Source organism: Rhinopithecus roxellana, chromosome 20 (assembly GCF_007565055.1).
Source record: "Rhinopithecus roxellana isolate Shanxi Qingling chromosome 20, ASM756505v1, whole genome shotgun sequence".
Taxonomy (NCBI): domain Eukaryota; kingdom Metazoa; phylum Chordata; class Mammalia; order Primates; family Cercopithecidae; genus Rhinopithecus; species Rhinopithecus roxellana.
This window is the reverse complement of record NC_044568.1, coordinates 16880583-16905418: the sequence shown is the minus strand read 5'-3', so window position 1 is coordinate 16905418 and position 24836 is coordinate 16880583. Positions and strand designations below refer to the sequence as shown.

Here is a 24836-nt window from a genome sequence, read left to right as displayed (position 1 = left end):
CTAAAAGTATACCTGGTTATACTTGGAGTTTCTTCCTTCTGTTCAGTCCGGGGCTATCTTCCTGGCACGGCTGAGATGAAGGGGAACCTCATGGACACCAGCGTAGAGCAGAACCTGATCCGAGAGCTGAGTCAGAAGAAGCAGAATCTGTTGCTGGAGCTCCGTAACTATGAGGAAAATGCCAAGGTAGGTCTTAATGTGACCAGGTAATGGAGGCTGAAATGTTGAGACTGACCGGGAGGATCAGCAAATGCGGAAGAATGACAGTGTCATTGCCAGGGTGTGGCCTTTTTTGCCAGTGTCACAATTGAGAGGGGATATATCCTTTGATCTTGAAATTTCACTTCCAGGTAGTTAAACTGTAGAAATGTTTTCCTGATTGTTCAAGGACATTTCCTGCAGCACTATTTATTTATAGCAGTGAAAGCAGCTGGAAGCAACTTAGGTGTTCGTCAGCAGTAGGGAGTATGTGCTGGAGAATCTTAAGCAGCTCAAAGAGTGAATACTTGGACTGATATGGAAGGATATCTGTCGTTTTACTAAGTGACAAAAGGCAAGAACAATATATATAGAATGTCTTTTATCTTTTTCAAAAACAAATAATTTAAAAATTGGCAATTGTAAAAACTGTGTGTGTGTACAGCAAACTGGCTGAAATGTTTCTTTAATTTGTCCTGTCATGCATTACTATATTTGAATTTGGTGTACCAATGGAATTTCTTTGCTTACTTTAAAAGAACAATACTTAAAAATGTAAAAGGCATGATGGGATACAATAGACCATAGCCATAGAAAGAGGCAAGAGTATTTTCCCACATGGCCAGATAGAGCAAGGGAGCACTAATGAGGTGAGTTCTCTGAATTCTAAAGAATCAGATTACTATAATAATAAGGTTCTGGAGGCTCTGTCTTTTGAAGCTGAATAGCAATATTATTTAAAATTGATATTAGTTCAGTGTTTTGTTGACTGACTAGGAAATGGTTGGGGTGTTTTGCAGGCTGAATTGGCCAGTCCACTGAACGAGGCCGATGGGCATCGGGGCATAATCCCAGCCAATACCAGGCTCCACACCACGCTGTCAGTCAGCCTGGGGAGTGAGACCCAAACTGCTCATACAGAATTACGCATTTCTACTTCTAATGGTAAGACAGTACTCACAGCTGGTGTTTAGAGGCACCTGCACATCTTGGAGTCGGTGCTAAACTATTTTTCCTCTTCCCTGCAGATACCATCATCCGAGCAGTATTGATTTTTGCAGAGGGAATTTTTACAGGTGAAAGCCACGTGGTACATCCCAGCATTCACAACCTCTCCAGTTCCATCTGCATCCCTATTGTGGCTCCCAAAGACGTCCCTGTGGATCTGCACTTGAAAGCGTTCGTGGGTTACAGAAGCAGGTGACCCTTTGCAAGTCACAGTTCATTTCAATACAGCACTTAAAGGAGGGCAAGATATGTACATTTTCCATATACCCAGTGGATTCTGGGGGGCCTGAGAAACCGTTTCATGGTTCTATCTACCCAGAGTTTCCCATGACCTTTTATTTCCTCAATTTGAAACCTGTAAAAAGAAAAAGAAGAAACTGATATGTAAGTTTAAGATGGTTCTTGGCCGGGTGCGGTGGCTCATGACTGTAATCCCAGCACTTTGGGAGGCTGAGACGTGTGGATCACAAGGTCAGGAGATCAAGACCATCCTGACTAACATGGTGATACCCCATCTCTACTAAAAATACAAAAAAAAAAAAAATTAGCCAGGCGTGGTGGTGCACACCTGTAGTCCCAGCTACTTGGGAGGCTGAGGCAGGAGAATGGTGTGAACCGGGGAGGTGGAACTTGCAGTGAGCCGAGTTCGTGCCACTGCACTCCAACCTGGACAACAGAGCGAGACTCCATCTCTTTTTTTTCTTTTTTTGAGACTATTTTTTTTTGAAACCGAGTCTCACTCTGTCACCCAGGCTGGAGTGCAGTGGGGTGATCTCGATTCACAGCAACCTCCACCTCCTGGGTTCAAGCCATTTTCCTGCCTCAGCCTCCCGAGCACTGGGACCACAGGCGCCCGCCACCACGCCCTGCTAATTTTTGTGTTTTTAGTAGAGACAGGGTTTCCACCATGTTGGCCAGGCTGGTCTTGAACTCCTGACCTCAGGTGATCCGCCTGCCTTGGCTTCCGAAAGTGCTGGAATTACAGGCATAAGCCACCACGCCTGGCTAAGATCGTTGTTTTCTGTTTTTAGTCAGGTGATCTCATAATCACAAAATGTTTAATTGATGATTTGTCAATTTGTAGTATTGGCCACTAAAACTACAAGACTTAGGATGCAACTTTATATTACAGTCATACATAATCTCAGCTAGTGAAGAAAACCTGCTATATTTGTGTAAGATAAGAGACTTTTTACATCCCCTTTATGGTGTTTTAAACCCTTAATGCATGCAGGTATATATGTAGACTCATGCTGTCTTTAAATCCCAAACCTTATATATTACTGTAGTACTTTAAGCCTCAAGTGTTTTGAGGGTTCCTTCTTAAGTGAAACCCTTAAATATCATTTGATGACCCAGAAGTGACTTTTATTTTCTGGGCCTTGCATTTTGAAGCAACATTCTGTACAAAACAATTATCTTGTGTTTCATTGATTGACCATAGCACCCAGTTTCATGTATTTGAATCGACAAGACAGCTCCCTCGATTCTCCATGTATGCGCTGACCAGCCTGGACCCTGCCAGTGAGCCAATCAGTTATGTTAACTTTACCATTGCAGAACGGGCACAGAGGGTGAGCATCTCGCTTTTCTCTTTCAATGCTTTTACACAGTAGAACCCTTTAGATGTTATTTATAGAAGGGAAAATTACATGAATGTGTTATATTGGTGGCAGTAAATAGGATATGAAAGAATTCTCTAACTTGGGGGTGGCTTATAACCTGTAATAAAAATATTGCTAACATATCTTCTCTCACTTTGAAAAAGCACCTGAGCAATCCTGTTACTGGTGAATTCTTACCAGTGTTTAATTCCTCTCTTTCCGTTGTGGTCTTAGTGTGGTTGTCCTGTAGTATTTCAAGAGGAACCTGCAGCAAGATGCAAAGATAGTGGGACTTGGAGCTAAGAACGTTTTTGGCTTTAAGCGCTACGTTAACTCATTAAATTCTTAGTGATCTTGGGGAATTCCCCTCACCAGTGTGAGCCTCAGTTTTCTTATCTGTAGGTGAGGATAATCTTACCCACCTTTTTGGGGGGGGGGCCCAAGGATTACATGATTGGTGTAATAGTACCACCTTGTACATTTGAAAGGACTGATACCGGTGGACTTTAACCTTGGCTGGGCTTTGGAATTCCTGGTGGTACTTTTTAATCATGTGGATTCTCAGGCCTCTGCCTGGCCTGTGGAACCACAAACTCTATAGGTGGCCCCTTCCAGAAGGTCTCATGGGTGGTTCTCCACATGGTGGAACCAGTGTTGCAAGCCACTGCATGGTGTTACTGCTATTAACATTAAAACTTATATTTTCCTTTTTGTGTGGATATATCTGTGGTATGTGCCCATGTATACTTCATTTTACACTTCTTAAAGAATAGAAGGGAATGGTTTTAAGCACACTACATTGTCCAGGTTATACCTACAGAAGAGCTGTTGTGTAACAGAATCAGCATCATACCTGAATCATTTGTACATTGCATATTAGACTATGCCTAAGTAGAAGACGCTATGAAATCATGTCTTCTGTGGGGCCAGGCATAATTATGAATGTTACTTTAGAGCATGGGTGAGGTGAGAAAAGGGAGTGTGACTAGTGTTTTAGTATTTTCTTGGTGTAAGATGAAGTATAATTCTTTTTTTTTTTATCCTCAACAAAGCAGTAAAACTAGAAAGGAGGACTCTTCCCTTAAGAATGGCTGTACCTTCATATTTAGAGGCGTATTAAAAAAAAAAGAATGTCTGTACCTTAAAAGTGAAGGCTCATTTCATTGTGTTCATTTTTAAGGTTGTTGTATGGCTCAGTCAGAACTTTCTGTTACCAGAAGACACTCACATTCAGAATGCTCCATTTCAAGTGTGTTTCACATCTTTACGGAATGGTGGCCACCTGTATATAAAAATAAAACTTAATGGAGAGGTAATGATTAATATAATGGGGCATAGATTTCTTTTTTAAATTTATTTATTCAAACACTTAGACCATGGAATGAGAGGGGCATAGATTTCTCATGTGGTGTTTACCATTCAGTCCAAAGTGAGGTGGGGGACATCAATGTCAAGGTCATAAAACCACATGTTTTGTTTTATTTTTTTCACATAGTTTAACTTAGTCTGTTAGTGTTACCATCTTAGACACTGGGGTATAATCTGGAATAGATGTTTTCTACTTCCTTCCCTTCATCTCTTCCTTGTCTAATTTGGAAAGAGTTGGGAATACAGAGGTCAACAAAAACATTTTCATTGTTTGGATGATTTTGTCATTTCATTTCTAATGCTAGAGGATTTACCTTTTAGCTAGCTGCTGGAAATAATGCAGTTTGTAATTTCTTTGAGAGATAAACTTACCTTTTTCAACACTGCCTATAAATATTATAGTAGTATAATATTTATAATATTATATATCATGTATATTATAGTAGTATAATATAATGAATATGGGGAAATTCAGGTACTATTTTAGCTAAGTCTGTCTAATGTCTGAGGATGCTAAACTTGTCTGTTTTTCCCTGGGTAGATCACTATAAATACTGATGATATTGATTTGGCTGGTGATGTCATTCAGTCAATGGCATCATTTTTTGCTATTGAAGACCTTCAGGTAGAAGCGGATTTTCCTGTCTATTTTGAGGAATTACGAAAGGTGCTAGTGAAGGTGAGGGCATGCGGTAGATGCATTTGTGAGAATGTGGTAGTCTAATATCTGAGGAGATTAATGATACTACAGATGTACTTGTAGTGATGTTTTCAAGAATTTTTGCAATTCTTGAAGCAAAAATTGAACTAGTATTGGAGAGTTTACTACTTAAGGATTTCTTTTATAAAGGGAAGTGTTTAGCTCTTGAGCACCATGCTTGCTTTCTTTGGTTTAAAGTGATGCATTTAAATATTAACATTTTCCTTTGTTAGCTCTTCATCTTATTTGTAGTATGTGCTTTGGTCTTCAGTTTAGGTCTTTCCAAAAACCCAAATTCAAGATAAAAGAGCAAAATAAAGAGGATTGTGATTGGCCCCAAAGTATACAATATTCCCACTGCAAATCCCTGAAATATTAATATGTGTGTTATGGGGGCTCCTGGAACTAAAGCATGGGCAGGATTCACATGGAGTGTCCTGTTGAAATTGGAGGCAGCACAGATGAGTTAACTTGTTGAGAAAGAGATGAAATAACGGGAAGTAGCTTAATTGGTAGAAGTGAATAGAGGAAAGAAGGGGTCTCTGTATCTGGTAAATAGTGTCTTTTCATTTGTCTGGGTTTAAGAAGTTTGTGAGGCCTTTTTCATTCATGAGTGTTCATGGTCTCCAGGTGGATGAATATCATTCAGTGCATCAGAAGCTCAGTGCTGACATGGCTGATCATTCTAATCTGATCCGAAGTTTGCTGGTCAGAGCTGAGGATGCTCGTCTGATGAGGGACATGTGAGTATTTGTCATGGTTAGTACAGGTGCAAGGTTAAAAATGTGAGCAGTATGGAATAGCAACTCTCAGATGTTACTAGTAGAAGTATAAATTGTTACAGTGACTTTGGAAAATAACTTGCCATTATCAGTAAAGTTGAAAATGCATGTCCTCTATGACCCAGCAATTCTATTCCTGGTTTATAGCTTAGAGAAAGTTACAGCTTAGTTATATGTATGCTTATAAACCAGGATATTTGTATAAGAATATTTGTAAAGCCATTGTTTATAAAAATCTCAAAGTGGAAACAATCCAAATTAGCATGAACAGTGTAGCAACAGTGGCTGAATTGTGATATATTCATACAGTGGAATACTACACAGCAGTGAGAGCATATGAATCTCCATGACACATAAGAGCAAGGAAAAATCTGATAAGCATAGTACACACTGAAAGAAGACAGACTTAAAAGACTATAAAATGTATCCGTGTGTATAGTTAGAGAAAAGAGTATAGTTTGGGAAACATGCAATAAATAAAAATATAAATAAATTCAGGGAAGAGATTATCATATAAGATAGTATTTTCTCCCAGAGAAGGAGAGACTATGTTCAGAAAAAACACATTGGGAAACTTCCTGTCTGATGTCTTGTTTGACTTCGTTAAGTATTCTGTGAATTTTTCTGAATATGTAACATTTTACAATAAAAAAGTTAAGTATGTGCAGGTCTTCCTTGGTGCTTGCTAGGATGCCAAATTTACCTTGCCAATAAAATGTACTGAAAAAAATTCAGTAAAATAGCTAACAAATCATAGATGAAATTTATATGTATATATTAGGGGCAAGAGTTCACCCAGAGTGCTGCTTGTGTTTTTTCTGAGAGGCCTGAATTTTTGGCAAATAATTATAATGGTTTTGCTCAGAGGTAAATGGTTTTTAAGATAATTGTATTATTGAAAATTTCAAACACATACAAAAGTACTTGAATATAATGATTTCATATATACCACCCATCCAGCTTCAACAGTTATCAGCTAAAGACTGATCTTTTTTCATCTCTACACTCACCTTCTTTCCCTCCCAGGCTCTAGATAATTTTGAGGCAAATTTTGGACATTGTGTAATTCTAGCCACAACTATTTCAGACAAAGGGCCTTTCAATATTATATATATACACACACACATATATATATGTATATATACACGTATGTATAAAAACCACAATGCCATATCACACTTAGAAAAATGTACAATAATTGTTTAATATTACAAATATCTCATCTGTTTAGATGTTCTCAGTTGTCTTATAAATGTGGACATGTGTGTTTTTTTTTGTTTTTTTTTTTGGTTTTTTTTTTTTGAGACGGAGTCTCGCTCTGTCGCCCAGGCTGGAGTGCAGTGGCCGGATCTCAGCTCACTGCAAGCTCTGCCTCCCGGGTTGACATCATTCTCCTGCCTCAGCCTCCCGAGTAGCTGGGACTACAGGCGCCCGCCACCTCGCCCGGCTAGTTTTTTGTATTTTTTTTAGTAGAGACGGGGTTTCACCGTGTTAGCCAGGATGGTCTCGATCTCCTGACCTCGTGATCCGCCCGTCTCGGCCTCCCAAAGTGCTGGGATTACAGGCTTGAGCCACTGCGCCCGGCGGACATGTGTGTTTTAAGTTGGCTTGTTCAAATCAAGATCTAGATCAAAGACCATACATTGGATTTGGTTGGAAATCTTTTAATCCACACTTTTGCTTGCCCACTCAGTCTCTTCTCTCCCTTTCCTGTGGGGTCCCATTTTGGATTTTGCTGGTTGTATCCTTGTGGTAATGTTAAGTATTATTCTTCTGTCCCCTGTGTAGAAGGGATAGTGGTGGATCTGGAGGCTTGATTAGATTCAGTTTCAAATTTTGGCAAGAATATTTCCTGAGTAGTGTTGTTTACTTCCATGAGGAAGCATGCAATTTCTGATTGTTTCTTTTTATGATATTATCAGCCATTGATGATCATTGCCTAGATTCATTATTTCTTTTGGGGTTTGCAAAATAGTGATATTCTAATTCTGTTATTTTCTTCATATGTTAGTTGAACTACTTCTATGAAAAATAATGTTCCCTCATGAATTAATGAATTACTTGGTTCCCTGAGGTACAGTTTGTACAGGAAAGACAGGTTCTTTATCAGCTTTATTTAATGGCTTTAAAATAATGCGTTGGTCTCCAGCATGCACTAAGTGACCAGTGAGATTTTTAAGTCCTTATATACCCATGTATTTGAACATATTTAATGTGTTTCAATTTATATCAGTTATTATTATTTTTTTGTGGCTAGATTTCCCAGTCTGTGGGTCTATGGAAGTCTCTTTAGGTTGGATACAGTTGCCTTTGGACATGGTCCCATTAATTTGGTTGGTTCTTTGTTTTCTTGTATGATGAAATGTTTTAGGCTTATCTGGTACATGCCCAGTCTAAATATGGAACCAGCCATTTCTCTCCAGTCCTGGTTCTTTTACATGAGAAATGGTATTTAGAGATCATGGTCTGACCACTAAAGGTGTTCATTGCTACTGGGTTGATTTTTGTTTTTAGGCCTTTTCAGTGAATAGAGCTAGGAAATTTTTTTTTTCCATGAGAAAATATGAGTTCATACTATTTACCATTCAAATTTATGAATGTAGGCTCTTAACTTTGATTTTATTATTGCATCTCTTCTCTCTCACATTGAAAATCATGGCTTCAGGCTGGGCACAGTAGTTTACGCTTGTAATCCCAGCACTTTGCAAGGCCAAGGTGAGGGGATCACTTGAGCCCAGGGATTCAAGACCAGCTTGGGCAACATAGCAAGACCCAGTCTCTGAGAAAAAAAAAAAATAATTAGCTGGGCATGGTGGTGCATGCCTATGCCTGTAGTCCTAGTTACTCAGGAGGTAGAGGTAAGAAGATCTCTGGAACCTAGGAGTTTGAGGCTGCAGTGAGCTATTATCATGACACTGCACTCCTGCCTGGGATGACAGAGCAAGATCTCTTTTAAAAAAGTGGGGGAATATCATGGCTTCAATCAGTATCAACATAACTATTTATTTGCTTCATTTTACAGCACAGACACAACATTTAAGAATATTAGCCAAGTTGTTATCAACAATATGATTGCTGAGTGTTAGTTTTTTGTGCCTTTAGGGCATATCCCAGCAGGGAGTTTCAGTCAAATTACTGTATCTTAAAATCATTTGAGATTTTTTCTCTTTTGGTTATGCCACAGATTTGATACAGAGTTAGGTTCCTTGTTTTATTTTGCTCTCAGTTTTGGAGGATTGGCATTTTTACCTTTTAGGTTTAATTTTATTACATATTTACTAAAACCTTTTTGTGATTCTAAAGTTAGATCTATAAGACAGGCATGCACAGAAAAGTCTAACTTTCCATTCCTGTGACCTTCTTTCTGTTCTCTCCCTTTTACTATAAATAACCAGTTGAATATTTAAGTATATACACACAGATCTATACACACACACCTCTTCATATCTTAGATTAAGTCATAGTATGTATACATCTTTTTCTCCACCTTGCTTTTTTTTTTTTTTTTTCAGACAAGAGTCTTGCTCTGTCACCTAGGCTGGAATGTGGTGATGCAGTCACAGCTCACTGCAGCCTTGACCGCCTGGGCTCAAGGGATTGTCCCACCTCAGCCTAGTGAGTAGCTGGGACTATAGGCATGAGCCACCAGCCCGGCTAATTTTTTATTTTTTTGTAGAGACAGGGTCTCACTGTGTTGCCTGGGCTGGTCTTGAACTCATGGGATCTACTGATCCTCCCACCTTAGCCTCCCAAAGTGCTGGGATTACAGATGTGAGCCACTGCGTCCGGCCTCCACCTTGCTTTTTTTTTTTTTTTTTTTTTTTTCCCACCTTGCTTTTTACATTTAAAATATATCTTGGAGATTTTTCCACCATGGTATAGAGAAATACATCTCATTTGTCTTTACAGCTACTCCATTTTCTGACTGTTTTTCAGCCAGTTTCCTCTATTTGGATTTGTTCTTTTGCTACTGTAGATAATGCTTTAATGAATAGTTTTGTTATGTAAATCTTTTTTTATTTTTGCCAGGATACCTTTGAGAAAAAGGCTTATTAACAAATGGGATTACTGCAGTAAATGATACATGCATACAGAATTTTGCAAGATCTTGTCAAATTCTCCGTAGGTGTTACATCATTTTGTATTCCCATACAATGTATGAGAATTGCCTATTTCTCTTCAGCCTCGCCAGGGGAGTGTGTTGGCATACTCCAGTGGATGAGAAATGGTCTCTTAGTTTTAATTTTTATTTTTTGAATTTTATTTTATTGTGGTAAGACCACAGCATGAGATCTACCTTCTTAACACATTTTTAAGTGTATAATACATTATCGTTGACTATAGGTGCAGTGTTGTACAGCACATCTTTAGAGCTGATTCTTCTTGCTTAATTGAAACTATTGCTAAGCAAATTCCCATTTCTTCTTCCCCTTTTTCAGCTATCGTTCTACTCTTTGATTTTATGAATTTGACTATTTTAGATACTCTATGCAAATATATAATATTTGTCCTTCTGTGACTGGCTTATTTCACTTAGCGTAACGTCTTCAGAGTTCATCCATGTTGTCACATATTGCAGAATTTCCCTCTCTTTTAAGACTGAATAGTGTTCCATTGTTTATATGTACTAAATTTTCTTTATCCATTCACCTGTTGATGAACATTTATGTTTTTTGCACATCTTGGTTATTGTAAATAGTGTGGTGATGAACGTGGGAGTGCTAATAGGTCTTCAGGGTCTTGACTTCAGTTTGTTTGGATAAATACCCAGAAGTGAGATTGCTGGATCATATGGTAGTTCTATTTTTAATTTTTTGAGGAACTTCTAAATTGTTTTCTGTAGTGGCTGCACCATTTTGAATTCTAATCAGCAGTGTACAAGGGTTCCAATTTCTCTACATCCTTGGTAACACTTGTTGTCTTTTTTTTGGATAATTGTCATCCTGACAGAGGTGAAATGATACTTCATTGAGGTTTTGATTTGCATTTCCCTGATGACTAGTGGTATTGAGCATCTTTTTATATACCTGTTGGTCATTTGTTTTTCTTGTTTGGATAAATTTCTATTCAAGTCCCTAGCTCATTTTTTAATTGGATTACTAGTGGTTTATTTATTTATTTTCTTTCGCTGTTGAGTTGTAGGAGCTATTTATGTTCAGCACTGGGCATTTTTCATTGTTTTAATTAAGGGCCATTTGCATTTCTTTTTTGTGTGAACTATTTGTCTGTTTACATATCAGGTACTGTCTTAGTCCATTTTGTGCCTCTGTAACAGAATACTTGAGAATGGGTAATTTATAAAGAAAAGAAGTTGATTTAGCTTATGGGTCTGTAGGCTGGGAATTACAAGAAACATGGCACTGGCATCCACTTGACTTCTGTTGAGGGCCATGCGTGAGGTCAAAACATGGCAGAAAAGGTCACAGGAGAAGGGGACATGTGTGAAGAGGCAAAGCCTGAGGGTGCCCTCGCTTTATAACAACCTGCTCTTTTGAGAACGACTTCATTCCTGCATGAGTGAGAACTCACTCCTGAGAGGTGGCATTAATCTATTCATGAGAGATCTGCCCCCATGACCCAAACACCCCCTACTAGGCCCACCTCCCAACACTGCTGCGCTGGCATTTAAACTTCAACATGAGTTTTGGCGGGGATGAACCACATCCAAACCATAGTGGGTATATTAATCTCTTATGTGTGGTGTGAGTTGCAAATATGTTTTCCTGAGTTTGTCATTTGGGTTTTCCAAACTTTGCTTAGATTTTTAAAAAAAATTTTGCTTTAATATTGGTTTTGCCTTGTAAGAGCTTTTAAAATTTTGTATGTAGTCAAATTGATCACTCATTTTCTTAATACTTTATTTATTTTTTTTGAGATGGAGTCTTACTCTGTTGCCCAGCCTGGAGTGCAGTGGTGTGATCTCGGCTCACTGCCACCTCTGCCTCCCAGGTTCAAGTAATTCTCCTGCCTCAGCCTCCCAAGTAGCGCTACCACACCTGGCTAATTTTTGCATTTTTAGTAGAGACGGGGTTTCACCACGTTGGCCAGGCCAGACTGGTCTCAAACTCTTCACCTCAGGTGATCTGCCTGCCTTGGCCTCCCAAAGTGCCGGGATTATGGGTATGAGCCACTGTGCCCAGCCACATTTTCTTAATACTTTTACATTTTAAGTTACTGTTAGAAAAGTTTCCTTTAACACCAGGGAATAGAGTAGTAATTCACCTGTTTTCCTTTAGTACTTGTACATTTTCCTTTTTTACATTAAGTCTCTGTTCCGGTTGGAGTTTATCCTCGTGTTCATATAAACAGTAAACTCAGTTTTATCATTTTCCATATGACTATCACATTATTATTATATTATTATTATTATTGTGTGTGTGTGTGTGTGTGTGTGTGTGTGTGGATAGGGTCTCACTATGTCACCCAGGCTGGAGTGCAGAGAGATCACAGCCCACAGTAGCCTCAATCTCCTGGGCTCAAGTTATCTTCCCACCTCAGCCCCTGGAATAGCTGGGACTACAGGCATGTGCCACCATAGCCAGCTAATTTTTGTGTAGAGCCAGGGTCTTGCTATGTTGCCCAGACTGGTCTTGATCTCCTGGGCTCAAGCAATCTGCCTTCCTTGTCCTGTCAAAGTGCTGGGATTACAGGTGTGAGCCACTGTGCCTGGCCACATTGCATTATTTTAATACTACTTTTTTTTTTCTTTGAGATGGAGTTTTGCTCTTTTTGCCCAAGCTGGAGTGCAGTGGCGCTATCTCAGCTCACTGCAACCTCTACCTTCCTGGTTCAAGCGATTCTCCTGCCTCAGCCTCCCAAGTAGCTGGGATTACAGGCATGCGCCACTATGCCCAGCTAATTTTTTTTTTGTATTTTTAGTAGAGATGGAGTTTCACCATGTTGGCCAGGCTGGTCTCAAACTCCTGACCTCAGGTGATCCGCCTACCTCAGCCTCCCAGAGTGCTGGGATTACAGGCGTGAGCCATGGTGCCCGGCCTGATACTACTTTTAAAGTTCATCATGCTCACGATGATTTCAGATACTGCCCTTATCATATATCATATTTCTGTTCACAGTTGAATCTATTTCTGGATTTTCTGCACTATTCCATTGGTCTGACTTGTCACTTCATTTGACAATATCATTCTTTTTTTTAAAAAAAAATTATTTTGAGACGGAATCTCACTCTGTTGCCCAGGCTGGAGTGCAGTGGTGTGATCACAGCTCACTGCAGCCCTCGGCCTCCCAAGTACAAGGGATCCTCCTACCTCAGCCTCCTGAGTAACTGGGACTATAGGCACACACCACCACATCCTGCTAATTTTTTTTTGTTTTTGGGAGAGACAGGGTCTCACTATATTGTCTAGGCTGGTCTCGAACTCCTGGGCTTAAGCCATCATCCTGCCTCAGCCATTCTTTTTTATTTAAAAAATTTTTGGCTGGGTACAGTAGCTTATGTCTGTAATCGCAGTGCTTTGGGAGGTTGAGGCATGAGGATGCTGGCCAGGAGCTCAAGACCAGCCTGGGCAACATAGCAAGACCGCATCTCTAAAAAAGAAAATAGAAATTTCATTGTGATATGTGATACTGTAAAATATATATTTGATCTTCACCCTGTTTCCTGACATAATAACTCCTAAAATCCTTAGAATCTCTGAAGTGATGTCTTTTTGTATGCTATTGATTGGCTTATGGCTGGCAGCTCCTAGGTAGCTTCAGGATAGGGGTTAGTCACCAGAACGACCAAGCCAGGATTAGAGGATTGGGACTTTCTGCCCACCCCTCTCCCAACCACTAGGGAGCGGAGAGGTGCTGAGAGTTAAGTTGATCACCTATGGCCAGTGGTTTAGTCAGTCATGCCTAAATAATGAAGATTCCATCAAAACCCAAAGGGACAGCATTCAGAGATTTTCTAGACGTCCGAACACACGGAGGTTCCTGAAGGTTGATGCACTTAGGGAGGGCGTGGGAGCTCCAAGCGTCTTCCCTAATACTTCATTCTGTGCATATCTTCATCTGTATCCTTTGTAATATCCTTTATAATAAACTGGTAAATGCCATTAAGTTTCCCTGAGTTCTGTGAACTGCTCTGGCAAACTAATCAAACCCAGAGAGGGGGTCCTGGGAACCCTAACTTGAAGCAGATGAGTCAGAAATTCTGTCAGCCTGAACTTGTGCTGTGTGTCTGAAGTCGGGGCAGTCTTGTGGGACTGAGCCCTCAGTCTGTGAGATCAGACACTGTCTCCAGATGAATAGTGTCAGAAGGGAATTGGAGGACACCCAGCTGGTGTCTGCTACAGAATTGATTGTTTCCTGGTGTGGGGGAAAAACCTCTACACAGTTGAGGACAGCAGTCTTCTGTGTTGATTGCTGTGGTGTGGGAGCAGAGGGGGAACAGTTTGTTTTCTTTTTCCCACTCATGGTAAAATACACATAATGTGAAATTTACCATCTTAACTACTGTACACTACTTTTCGTGTACAGTTCAGTGGCATTAAATACATTCATAATGTGTACAACCATCATCACCAGCAGCATCTCCATAATTCTTTATCTCTTAAACCTGAAACTCTGTACCCATTAAACAGTAACCATTCTCCCTTCCCGTTAGCTCTGGCAACTACCATTGATGGTGCCATTCTTTCGTGTATGGATGTTTTGTATGTTTCAATACCTGGTGTGGGTAGGTGCCCCGTCCCCACTGTTGCTTTTCTTTTTCATGGTTTTTCCTAGCTGCTTGTGCTTGTTTGTTCTTCCAATGAATTTCATCAGCAATTTTTGTAGCTCCGTAACAAAAATAGGCATTTTAATTAAGATGACATTAAATGTATTAACTTAGGGAGAACTGACGCCGCTGCAGTGACGTTTGGTCTTGCTAAGTAAGAACATGCTATGTCTTTATATTTGCTCAAGCCATGTTTTGTGTCTTTCTGGAGTGCTTTAATAGTTTCCTCTTGTAGATACTGGATGTTACCAGTGTTAAGTTTATGCTTAGATATTTTCTTTATTTTTAGACAATCACGAAATATTTTATAATTGTAAATATTGTTTACATTATATCTTATTCTATAATTATGGTTTTGTGTTTGTACATATGAACACTGATTTTTATCTGATTTTATAATGTGCCCTTTACTAATTATCTTATAGTTTTTCCAGATGTATTCTTGTATCATCTGTAAATTGAGATAGATATTTGCTTTTTTTGGCCAACTATCTGTAGGGTCCCTAGTTTCTCTGTCTCTCTATCTCTCTCTTATGTCAAAAAGGCTTTAGGCATTTGACTGCAAAATGTCAATATTTGTTTTTATTTTTAAAATCAAATTAATTGATATATAACTCATACATGCAGAAAATTTACACTTTTTAGGTTTACAGTTTAATCAATTTTGAGAAACTTATGTAATCATGTTGCTGCTACCACAATCGAGATATAGGATATTTCTATCACTGGCTGGGTGGCTCACGTTTGTAATCCCAGCTACTTTGGGAGGCCAAGGCAGGTTGATCACTTGAAGCCAGGAGTTTGAGACCAGGCTGGCCAACATGGTAAACCCCATCTCTACTAAAAATACAAAATATTAGCCAGGTGTGGTGGTGGGTACCTGTAATCCTACCTATTCAGGAGGCTGAGGCAGGAGAATCGCTTGAACCTGGGAGGCAGAGGTTGCAGTGATCTGAGATTGTGCCATTGCACTCCAGCCTGGGCAACAAGAGCAAAACTCCGTCTCAAAAAAAAAAAAATTTCTGTCATTCTTGTGACTGTTTGTATCAATACCTCTCCTAACCTCCAGTTCCTGGAAACCACTCATCTTATTTCTTTTCCTATAGTTTTTTTTTTTTTTTGAGACAAAGTTTTGCTCTTGTTGCCCAGGCTGGAGTGCAATGGCATGATCTTGGCTCACTGCAACCTCCGCCTCCCAGGTTGAAGCGATTCTCCTGCCTCAGCCTCTCGAAGAGCTGGGATTACAGGCATGCGCCACCACGCCCAGCTAATTTTGTATTTTTCGTAGAGACGGGGTTTCTCCATGTTGGTCAGGCTGGTCTCGAACTCCCGACCTCAGGTGATCCACTCGCCTCGGCCTCCCAAAGTGCTGGGATTACAGGTGTGAGCCACTGCGCCCGGCCTCTTTTCCTATAGTTTTACCCTTTTCAAAATACCATATAAATGGAATCATACGATATCTATATCTATATATCCTTTTGAGTCTGGCTTCATTCACTTACATAATGTCTTAGCAATTCATCCCTGTTGCTGCATGTATCTGTAGTTTGTTCCTTTTTATTGCTGAATAGTATTCTATTGTATGGATATATGGTATTTATCCATTCACCAATTGAGGATAACTGGGTTGTTTCCAGACTTTGGTGAGTAGAATAAAGCTGCTATAAATACTTGCATACAAGTTTTTTGTAGACATATGTTTTCATTTCTCTTGGGTAAAATACCTTACAATGAGATTGCTGGGTCGTACAGTGTGTGTTTAACGTTATAAGAAACTGCCAAATCACCTTTCAAAGTAGTTGCAGCTTTTTGTATTTCTGTCCACAATGCATGAGAATTCCACTTATCCCACTTCTTTGCTAGCATTTGGTATCTTCAGCTATATTTTTCTTTAGTCATTTTCATTGTTGTGTAGTATAGATCTCATTTCTGTTTTAATTTTATGACTTTGTTTCTAAAACTTTGATAAAATACAAGGCTGAGTTGTCAGCCAGGCCAAATTAGTTGAATGAATATTCATCTGAAACTTTGAAGGTGGGCTGTCACCTTGCTCACCTGTCCGTACTCCCAGCACAGTGGGCTTGAGAATTCTTAACCACCTAAATCAAAACCAACCATTGACCAGTAACCAAGGAAGGCCACTTGTCTTTTGTTTATTTGGAAAGAAAAGAACATTTTTGTGGAACTTATCCATATTTTCAAAGCAAACTAGCAGTTACTCCATTTTAATGAAAATATAGCTTAAAAATGGTGTCTTTTCTTTGTATGTCTAAGAAGTTTGCAAGTGTTTCTTAAGCTTGCCGTATCAACATGAAATGATGTCAGATTTCTACTGATTTGCACAGGAAAACAATGAAGAGTCGTTATATGGAACTCTATGACCTTAATAGAGACTTGCTAAATGGATATAAAATTCGCTGTAACAATCACACAGAGCTGTTGGGAAACCTCAAAGCAGTAAATCAAGCAATTCAAAGAGCAGGTCGTCTACGGGGTAAGTCTCTTTTCTTAACACTGCACTTTCATCTGTAATGTTTTTGGTGGAACTCATTGAAGATGGTGGTAACATCCAATCATTCATATTGGGGCTGAAAGTAGCATACCTTTCACACTCCAGAGCTGGCACCAGTCACTTGTGTTTCAGTCAGTCAGCCTGGTGTTTGGCTTTTGTCTCCGGACTTCAGAGGGAAAGAAAACCTTCAGCTCTTTTTCTTAGATCTTCCTGCATCCTCTAAACAAAAACCTACTATATATAACCCAAAGGAAATATAAAAGCATATATAAAACCATCAAGGCCCAATTAGCAAAAAAGAGACTGAAAATTAATGCTGTGTCTAACTTAAAAATTTAGAAAAAGAACAATAGGGCAAACCCAAGGAAGCAGAAATATAGCCAGAGATTTATACCTGAATTCTGCTGTTTTGGGTCGATGTTTTGACCTCTTTAGAAATAATCTTTGCTAGGTGACTATGAGCTTTGATCCTTTTCTGTAAAACCGACTGTTGGTTTCTAGGTTTGAGACAGTCTTTAAGTCAGTTTTTTCAATAAATTCCCTCACCAAGTTATCTTTTTTAGGGAATGGTAAGATAAATTAGTTATATTTCACATATAACTATTTTCCCTCCTGGTTTTATGCTGTTTTAAAACTGGCCTCTAATTTTATAATTTCACATCTAACAATCTTTTGGTTCCTGATGTTTCTTCTCACGCAGTTGGAAAACCAAAGAATCAGGTGATCACTGCTTGTCGGGATGCAATTCGAAGCAATAACATCAACACACTGTTCAGAATCATGCGAGTGGGGACAGCTTCTTCATAGGAGAGGAAAATACAGCTCATGAAGTTCTTGGCAAAGATTTTCTGTTAAAAACCTATGCTGGTTTGCTTTGGATCATACCCTGGTGAACCCCAGGTGCTAAGAATGAAAATAACCTTGGTGAGTTGTACAAATTAAAGACAGAGAACTACTTGTGAAGACAGATTCACTTTCTATTTTAAAATCAGTAGTACTGTTGCTGAATAATACTAGGTTTATATGGAATAGGATGAATGCTCTTGAAGTATTAGGGCTTCAGAGTCCAATTTTTGCTTATTTATGGTATATAAATACATATTTTTTCTTGAAATTGTAACTGAATTTGTACTTTTCAAATCGATTATCTACTTTTTAATTAAAAGGTAAACATGTTAAACTTTGTGTTGATTAATTATAAAATCACCACCAAATCAGAATTGCCCATTTGTATTTTGTAGAGAAAAACAAAAATGTGCACTGGGTGCAGGGCTCATGCCTGTAATCCAGCACTTTGGGAGGCCAGGGCGGGCAGATTATAAGGTCAGGAGAAGAGACCATTCTGGCTAACACGGTGAAACCCCGTCTCCACTAAAAATACAAAGAATTAGCCGGGTGTGGTGGCACTAACCTGTAGTCCAAGCTGCCTGGGAGTCTGAGGCAGGAGAATTGCTTGAACCTGGGTGGCGGAGGTTGCAGTGAGCCGAGATCGTACCACTGCACTCCAGTCTGGGTGACAGAGCAACACTCCTGTCTCAAAAGAAAAAAAAAAAAAGGATATTTGGGCTGAGCGCAGTGGCTCACACCTGTAATCCTAGCACTTTGGGAGCCCAAGGCGGGTGGATCCCCTGAGGTCAGGAGTTTGAGACCAGCCTGGCCAACATGATGAAACGTGGTCTCTACTCAAAATACAAAAAATTAGCCAGGTTTGATGGTGGACACCTATAATCCCAGATATGCGGGAGGCTGAGGTAGGAGAATTGCTTGAACCTGGCAGGCAGAGGTTGCAGTAAGCAAGATTGCACCACTCACTGCACTCCAGCCTGGGTGACAAGAGCGAAACTGTCTCAAAAAAAAAAAAAAAAAAAAAAAGTGGATATTTGGATTTGTGTGCTTGTTAATCACTGAAAGGTGGGTGCAAACAACAAATTTACATTAAGGAAGAGTCAATTTAGAGTGATCACTTCGTTGGGGTAATGTTCGCTGCTGTAACAAATAGACCTCAAAATCATGATGACTCATTTTTCATTTGTTCTGTAAGGGTATCTCCATAGTTATGCAGGGACCCAGGTTCCTTTAATCATGTGGCTCTGTCATCCCCTAGGACAAACTTTTCTACCTGAGTTCCCTAAAGGAATAAGCCTAAGGAAAAAGGTTTGGGTGACTAGTTTCACATTCAGTACATACAGTGGAGGGAGGTCTTAGGACAGTGGGGCTTTATTATCTCACTTGGAACCCTATTTGACAAGGGCTGTCATAGGGCCTTGTGGTTATTTACAGCCATGTGCCAGATAATGAAGTTTAGGTCACCATAAGATTATAATACTGTATTTTTACTGTACCTTTGTGTTTAGCTATGTGTAATTGTAATTACACAAATACTTAGCATTATGTTACAGTTGCCTACAGTATTCAGTATAGTACCATGCTGTACAGATTTGTAGCCTAGGAACAACAGGCTATACCATATAGCCTAGGTGTGGAGTAGGCTATACCATCTAGGTGTGTTTAAGTGCACACTGTACAGTGTTCGCATGATACTGTTTAAGTGCACACTGTACAGTGTTCGCAAAATAGCCTAACGATGCATTTCTCAGACTGTATCCCTGTTGTTAAGTGGAACATGACCGTATAGCTAAGCTGGTAGAAGAGAGTAAGAGGAAAACATGGCTTCTTTTAAAAGTGTGGTCTGAAAGTAGCACACTATCATTTCCACTCAGAATTCCATTGAATCACATGACCACATCTGCAGGGGAGGCCGGGAGATGGAATCTAGCTGTGTGCCTGTGAGAACGCTGGTATTTGTGCCAACAGCTAGCAGTCTCTTCTCTAGGAAAAATTTTGCCCTAACGTAGATTTCAGGACTGGTTTAATGAGTGAAACTTCACTTTGTTTTAATATCTTAATAGCATTCATAAGCAGTTTAGGGGAAGTGGCCCATTTCCCTGAGGTTAGTATACATTAATTTTACTGATTTTGATGTGGCCACTTTAGGATCGCCCCTCCTATATCTGAAATGTAAGCCTTAAGGAGTCCTAATTATGAGAATATGCTAATACTTCTGTTTTCCATTTTCAACCTATAAACTCGAGATAATCCACATATACTGTATTATTTTCAATCTCCAAAATAGTAAAGTATCATCGTAAATCTGCCTCACATGGAGGTTGCAGTAAGCCAAGATCGTGCCACTGCACTCTAGCCTGGGTGACAGAGAGAGACTCCGTCTCCAAAAAATAAATAAATAAATAAATAAATCTGCCTCACAGAGGAGGAAACTGAGGCATAGATAACCTCCTTTTCAGGTCACAGAGTTAGTGACCCGTGTGACCTGTCTAGTGACTCAAGACGAAACCTGAGTCCTACTGTTGAGTCTTTGTTTTAACCATAGTCTAATTTATACCATTTGAGATTAAAATCTCTAGTTGGTGCTAGTTTTAAATTATATAATGCCATTCATTTTTAGGGAGTCTAATAACATAATCTCATCAAAGGTCACTCTGTTGTTCTTTAGCCAAAAAACTTCCTTCTTAGACCTAAAAATACTCATGGCCAGGCTAGAAGGCATTGACCTGCAGCAAGACATCTTAAGTTGTTCTGATTTATAGGTTATTTTCACAGTAATTTGATCCTGTTGATGGCAGTGTCTGTTTCACAGATGAGGCTCTGAGCTCCAAGACAGAGTGTCCTGTACAGGGTCCCACAGCTGGGTAAGCCCTGGTGTGAAGGAGGTGTTGGAACCAAGTAGTCACAACCTCTTCTACTCCAAACTTCCCAAGCAAGTGAAGACTGGCTGAAGTGAAAACATTCATAAAACATACAACTACCCTTTTTTTCCCCACTTAGAACTCATCCTGTTCAGCTTAGGAATGAGGAAAAACTGGACAAGGAGAAATGAGTTTATCAGTAACTTCTCTATTTTGTTGCCATATGTTTCTATCCTGATAGAATCTGAATACTTCTAGAAGCTACGGTGAAGCTGTATTTCACTGCTGAATTACATTGAAGCTTTAAGTGAGCACTGAGCTGTCATTTAAAACTGACTTTGAGGATTTTGATATCTGAGAGAAAGCTTTCAGTACCATAATTCAGGTTCTGAGGATTTTTAAGAGTATAATTTGTATTATTTCCCACCATGACTGCCTATCCAGTACCTCAAGGCCCCACTCAAATGCTCTCTCCTTAGGTGACCTTTCCTCTCCCATGTCTACTCCTTAACCCTTATTAAATTCTTTACCTAAATCTTAATCCCCTGTTAAGCAAGAATGGTGTCTGCATCTTAACCAGCATCACCCTCGCCCCAGTGCTGAGCCAATGCCTTGAGCATAGAATAGCATCTGCCGCTCTGCTTGGGATTGTCTGTCCTCAATACGCCTGTCAGCAGCTTTAGAAATCAAAGAACTAGGAACTTTAAAACTATTATGCAACCCTACAAGTGTTTTACAGGAATGATTTTCAACATTGTTATTAATGTTTCAAATTTTATAATTAGCAGTTACAGATCTGCCAATGCACAGTCCTGTCATTATAGAACTAAATTACCTCCAATTTCATTTGGAAACTCAAGTACAGTAAGACACCCATTACAGCCTGGTGTTTCGCATTTTGCCTCTTTTCCATCTGGCCCCTTCCCACACTCTATGCTCTAGCTCTGGAGTCATCTTGTAATCTGTACAGTACAGAATCTGCTTTTCCTAAAAGTGATGTCACATGGACAGTTCCCAAGTTGTTTTTAAATTGTCTGTGGACTGATTTTACATCAGAGAGAGAATCATCAGGACACCCAGTTCCATGCAGGCTGGAGAGCTCTCCTCTGGCATCATTTCACTAGATCTCCTTGACCCAGGACCTTTTCAACAGGGTTTGCACTTCCTCATTGTTTAGTCATGGTGTTGACGAGATAATGCACCCCAAAACTTCTTTTTTTTTTTTTTTCTGAGATGGAGTCTCGCTCTGTCACCCAGGCTGGAGTGCTGTGGCCGGATCTCAGCTCACTGCAAGCTCCGCCTCCCGGGTTCACGCCATTCTCCTGCCTCAGCCTCCTGAGTAGCTGGGACTACAGGCGCCGCCACCTCGCCCGGCTAGTTTTTTGTAGTTTTTAGTAGAGACGGGGTTTCACCGTGTTAGCCAGGATGGTCTCGATCTCTTGACCTCGTGATCCGCCCGTCTCGGCCTCCCAAAGTGCTGGGATTACAGGCTTGAGCCACCGTGCCCGGCCCCAAAACTTCTTATTCAATAAATAACTGCCAGAACTTTGGGAGGCTGAGGCGCGTGGGTCACTTGAGGTCAGGGGTTTGAGACCAGCCTGGTCAACATAGTGAAATCCTATCTCTACTAAAAATACAAAAATTAGCCAGTGTGGTGTTAGGCACCTGTAATCTGAGAATTGCTTGAACCTGGGAGGCAGAGGTTGCAGTGAGTTCAGATCACACCACTGCACTCCAGCCTGGGTGACAGAGGGAGACTCCATCTCAAAATAATAATAATCACAATAATAAAGAAAAAAAATACTAGTCTAGGAGAGGTAACCCAAGCTTTGATTTTTTTGTTTTTTTTGGGTGGGGGGTGTTCTGTGGGGAAGAAACCCACACTTTGGTGGAATTTTGAGAGGCAATCTTTATTTTTTATTTTTTTATTTTTTTTCTGAGACGGAGTCTTGCTCTGCCGCCCAGGCTGGAGTGCAGTGGCCGGTTCTCAGCTCACTGCAAGCTCCGCCTCCCGGGTTTACGCCATTCTCCTGCCTCAGCCTCCCGAGTAGCTGGGACTACAGGCGCCCACCACCTCTCCCGGCTAGTTTTTTTGTATTTTTTAGTAGAGACGGGGTTTCACCATATTAGCCAGGATGGTCTCGATCTCCTGACCTCGTGATCCACCCGTCTTGGCCTCCCAAAGTGCTGGGATTACAGGCTTGAGCCACCGCGCCCGGCCGAGAGGCAATCTTTAAATAGTAAACAAGCCTAGTTCAAAACTAACAGATTATTTCTCTTGGAACCTTCATTTTCCACATCCTTAAAATTAAGGACTAATGTTATTTGTAGGGTACTTCCTTAGACGTTTTATTTTTCTTCTTATTCAGAGATGCAAATATGTTCACAAGTTTTGTGAAAATGTTCCTCATTTCCAGTATGGTTAACATAAAAAGAAGAAGTAGTGAAGTAGTCTCTATAGGGCTGTTCTCTTCCTGTCCAGTGCTGGAGCTTGAAGCCCCTAGGGCAGGTAGTCAGAAAAGATGTGGAGTTGGGGAGAACAAACTGCAACCCATAGGCATGGGCTAGAGCACATGAGGATGCTACAATCTGTTCATTTTTGTTGCTTCTGACCTTGATGGTGTGGGCATTCTGCTGAAACAGACCGTTTGCAGAGGAACTGAAGGAAGATCCATCCAGGGGAAGGTGGAGTGGTTGCAGGCCCAGGCACAGGTGTGGTTCACACCAGCAAGGTGTGCCAGCTACTCAAGGGCTGCTGCTGCATTGGACCCTGCAGATCTGGCATAGGAATTTGTGGCTCATCCTAACCTGAGACATAGGGAAGACAGTTGGGAAATGTAGTTTGGTCTAGCCAAGTTGAAAAATGACAAAGCTACCAGTGGCTGTCATAGGATGGTGGAATTTCAGGTGATCTTTAGATCATTACATGTTATTACCTTACAATGAGCATGTATTATTTATGTAGTCTGAAAAAACAGAAAGCTATTTTTTTTGAGACGGATTCTCGTTCTGTTGCCCAGGCTGGAGGGCAGTGATGCGATCTCGGCTCACTGCAACCTCTGCCTACTTGGTTCAAGCGATTCTCCTGCCTCAGGCTCGCAAGTACCTAGGATTACAGGCATGCACCAGCATGCCCAGCTAATTTTTGTATTTTTAGTAGAGATAGGGTTTCACCATGTTGGCCAGGCTGGTCTCCCAACTCCGGACTTCAGGTAATCTGCCAGCCTTGGGGCCCCCCAAAGTGCTGGGATTACAGGTGTGAGCCACTGTGCCGGGCCCATAGAGCTGTTTTCTTTGGGGATAAAAATGGGAGTTATAAGAAATGGAGACTCACTATTAAGAATAAAGAGAGAAACCATATATTTTGTAGGTGAATATCATAGCTTTTATCTGAAAGAGGTATAAACAAAGATGCCCATGTTCTAATTCTTCTTTTGCTACCTAACAGTTGTTGACATTGGCCCCAGGCCCTAAAAAGTAATCAAGATGCAAAATGAAGTACTATAAGGAAAACAAGCTTCACTGTCACTGTGTGTCTTCAGTGCAGAAACACAATCTGTAAGTTACACCATCCTTCACAGTCTAAGAGGTGCTGCTGTAGATGATGTAACTGACAGCAACATCAGAGTTGGGCTCTTAGGGATTCTCTCCCCTCAGACACCCGAGTCCCTTTTTGTAGTGTATAAAAGATTGTGTGTTGACAGATTATAAACACACTGAGATAAAGGAGACACTAACAAGCACATTTTTAACATTTGTGAGGTATTCTAAGATTTAGATTTGGCTTTCCAGAATTGGAAAATTGGCCTTGGATGGTACCTACAGCCATGAGCCTCAAACTATTTTCCAAGGTTGGCATACATGACAGTGTCACCTACCTAAGCACTTTTCCCTGGCTCTTCCTGGAGTTATGCCACTGACACCCTTTCCCCTCAACTCATGAAAACACAACAGAAGGCAAGTGAGATGACCTTCAGTCAGCTGGAACATAGAAAAGGCAAGCTGTGACATAAACCATTAGTAACAAAGTATTCGCAATCCCACTAGAGTGCTGCTGCACTGTGGTTAAAAAATTGTGGTCTCCAGCCTGGCCAACACGGTGAAACTCAGTCTCTATTAAAAATTTTAAAAAATTAGCTGGGTGTGGAGGCGGGCGCCTGTAATCCCAGCTACTCAGGAGGCTGAGGCAGAATTGCTTGAACCCAGGAGGCAGAGGTTACAGTGAGCCGAGA

The 24836-nt window shown here is 40.4% G+C and overlaps 1 protein-coding gene across 2 annotated transcripts in view; it reads left to right on the top strand.

Moving 5' to 3' along the window:
- BBS2 (Bardet-Biedl syndrome 2) overlaps positions 1–18077 on the top strand; it is a 37612-nt gene extending 19535 nt beyond the window's left edge. The window contains exons 9-17 of one of the 2 annotated variants that reach the window (XM_010365438.1): positions 47–186; positions 999–1143; positions 1227–1398; positions 2651–2780; positions 3991–4122; positions 4720–4857; positions 5509–5621; positions 16731–16879; positions 17598–18077. In XM_010365438.1, the coding sequence (XP_010363740.1) occupies positions 47–186; positions 999–1143; positions 1227–1398; positions 2651–2780; positions 3991–4122; positions 4720–4857; positions 5509–5621; positions 16731–16879; positions 17598–17704 (1226 nt within the window). In that variant the 3' untranslated portion in view covers positions 17705–18077. The remainder of the gene's footprint in view (positions 1–46; positions 187–998; positions 1144–1226; positions 1399–2650; positions 2781–3990; positions 4123–4719; positions 4858–5508; positions 5622–16730; positions 16880–17597) is intronic. The other variant, XM_010365439.2, reaches the window with a different exon arrangement.
- The last annotated feature ends 6759 nt before the right edge of the window (positions 18078–24836 follow it).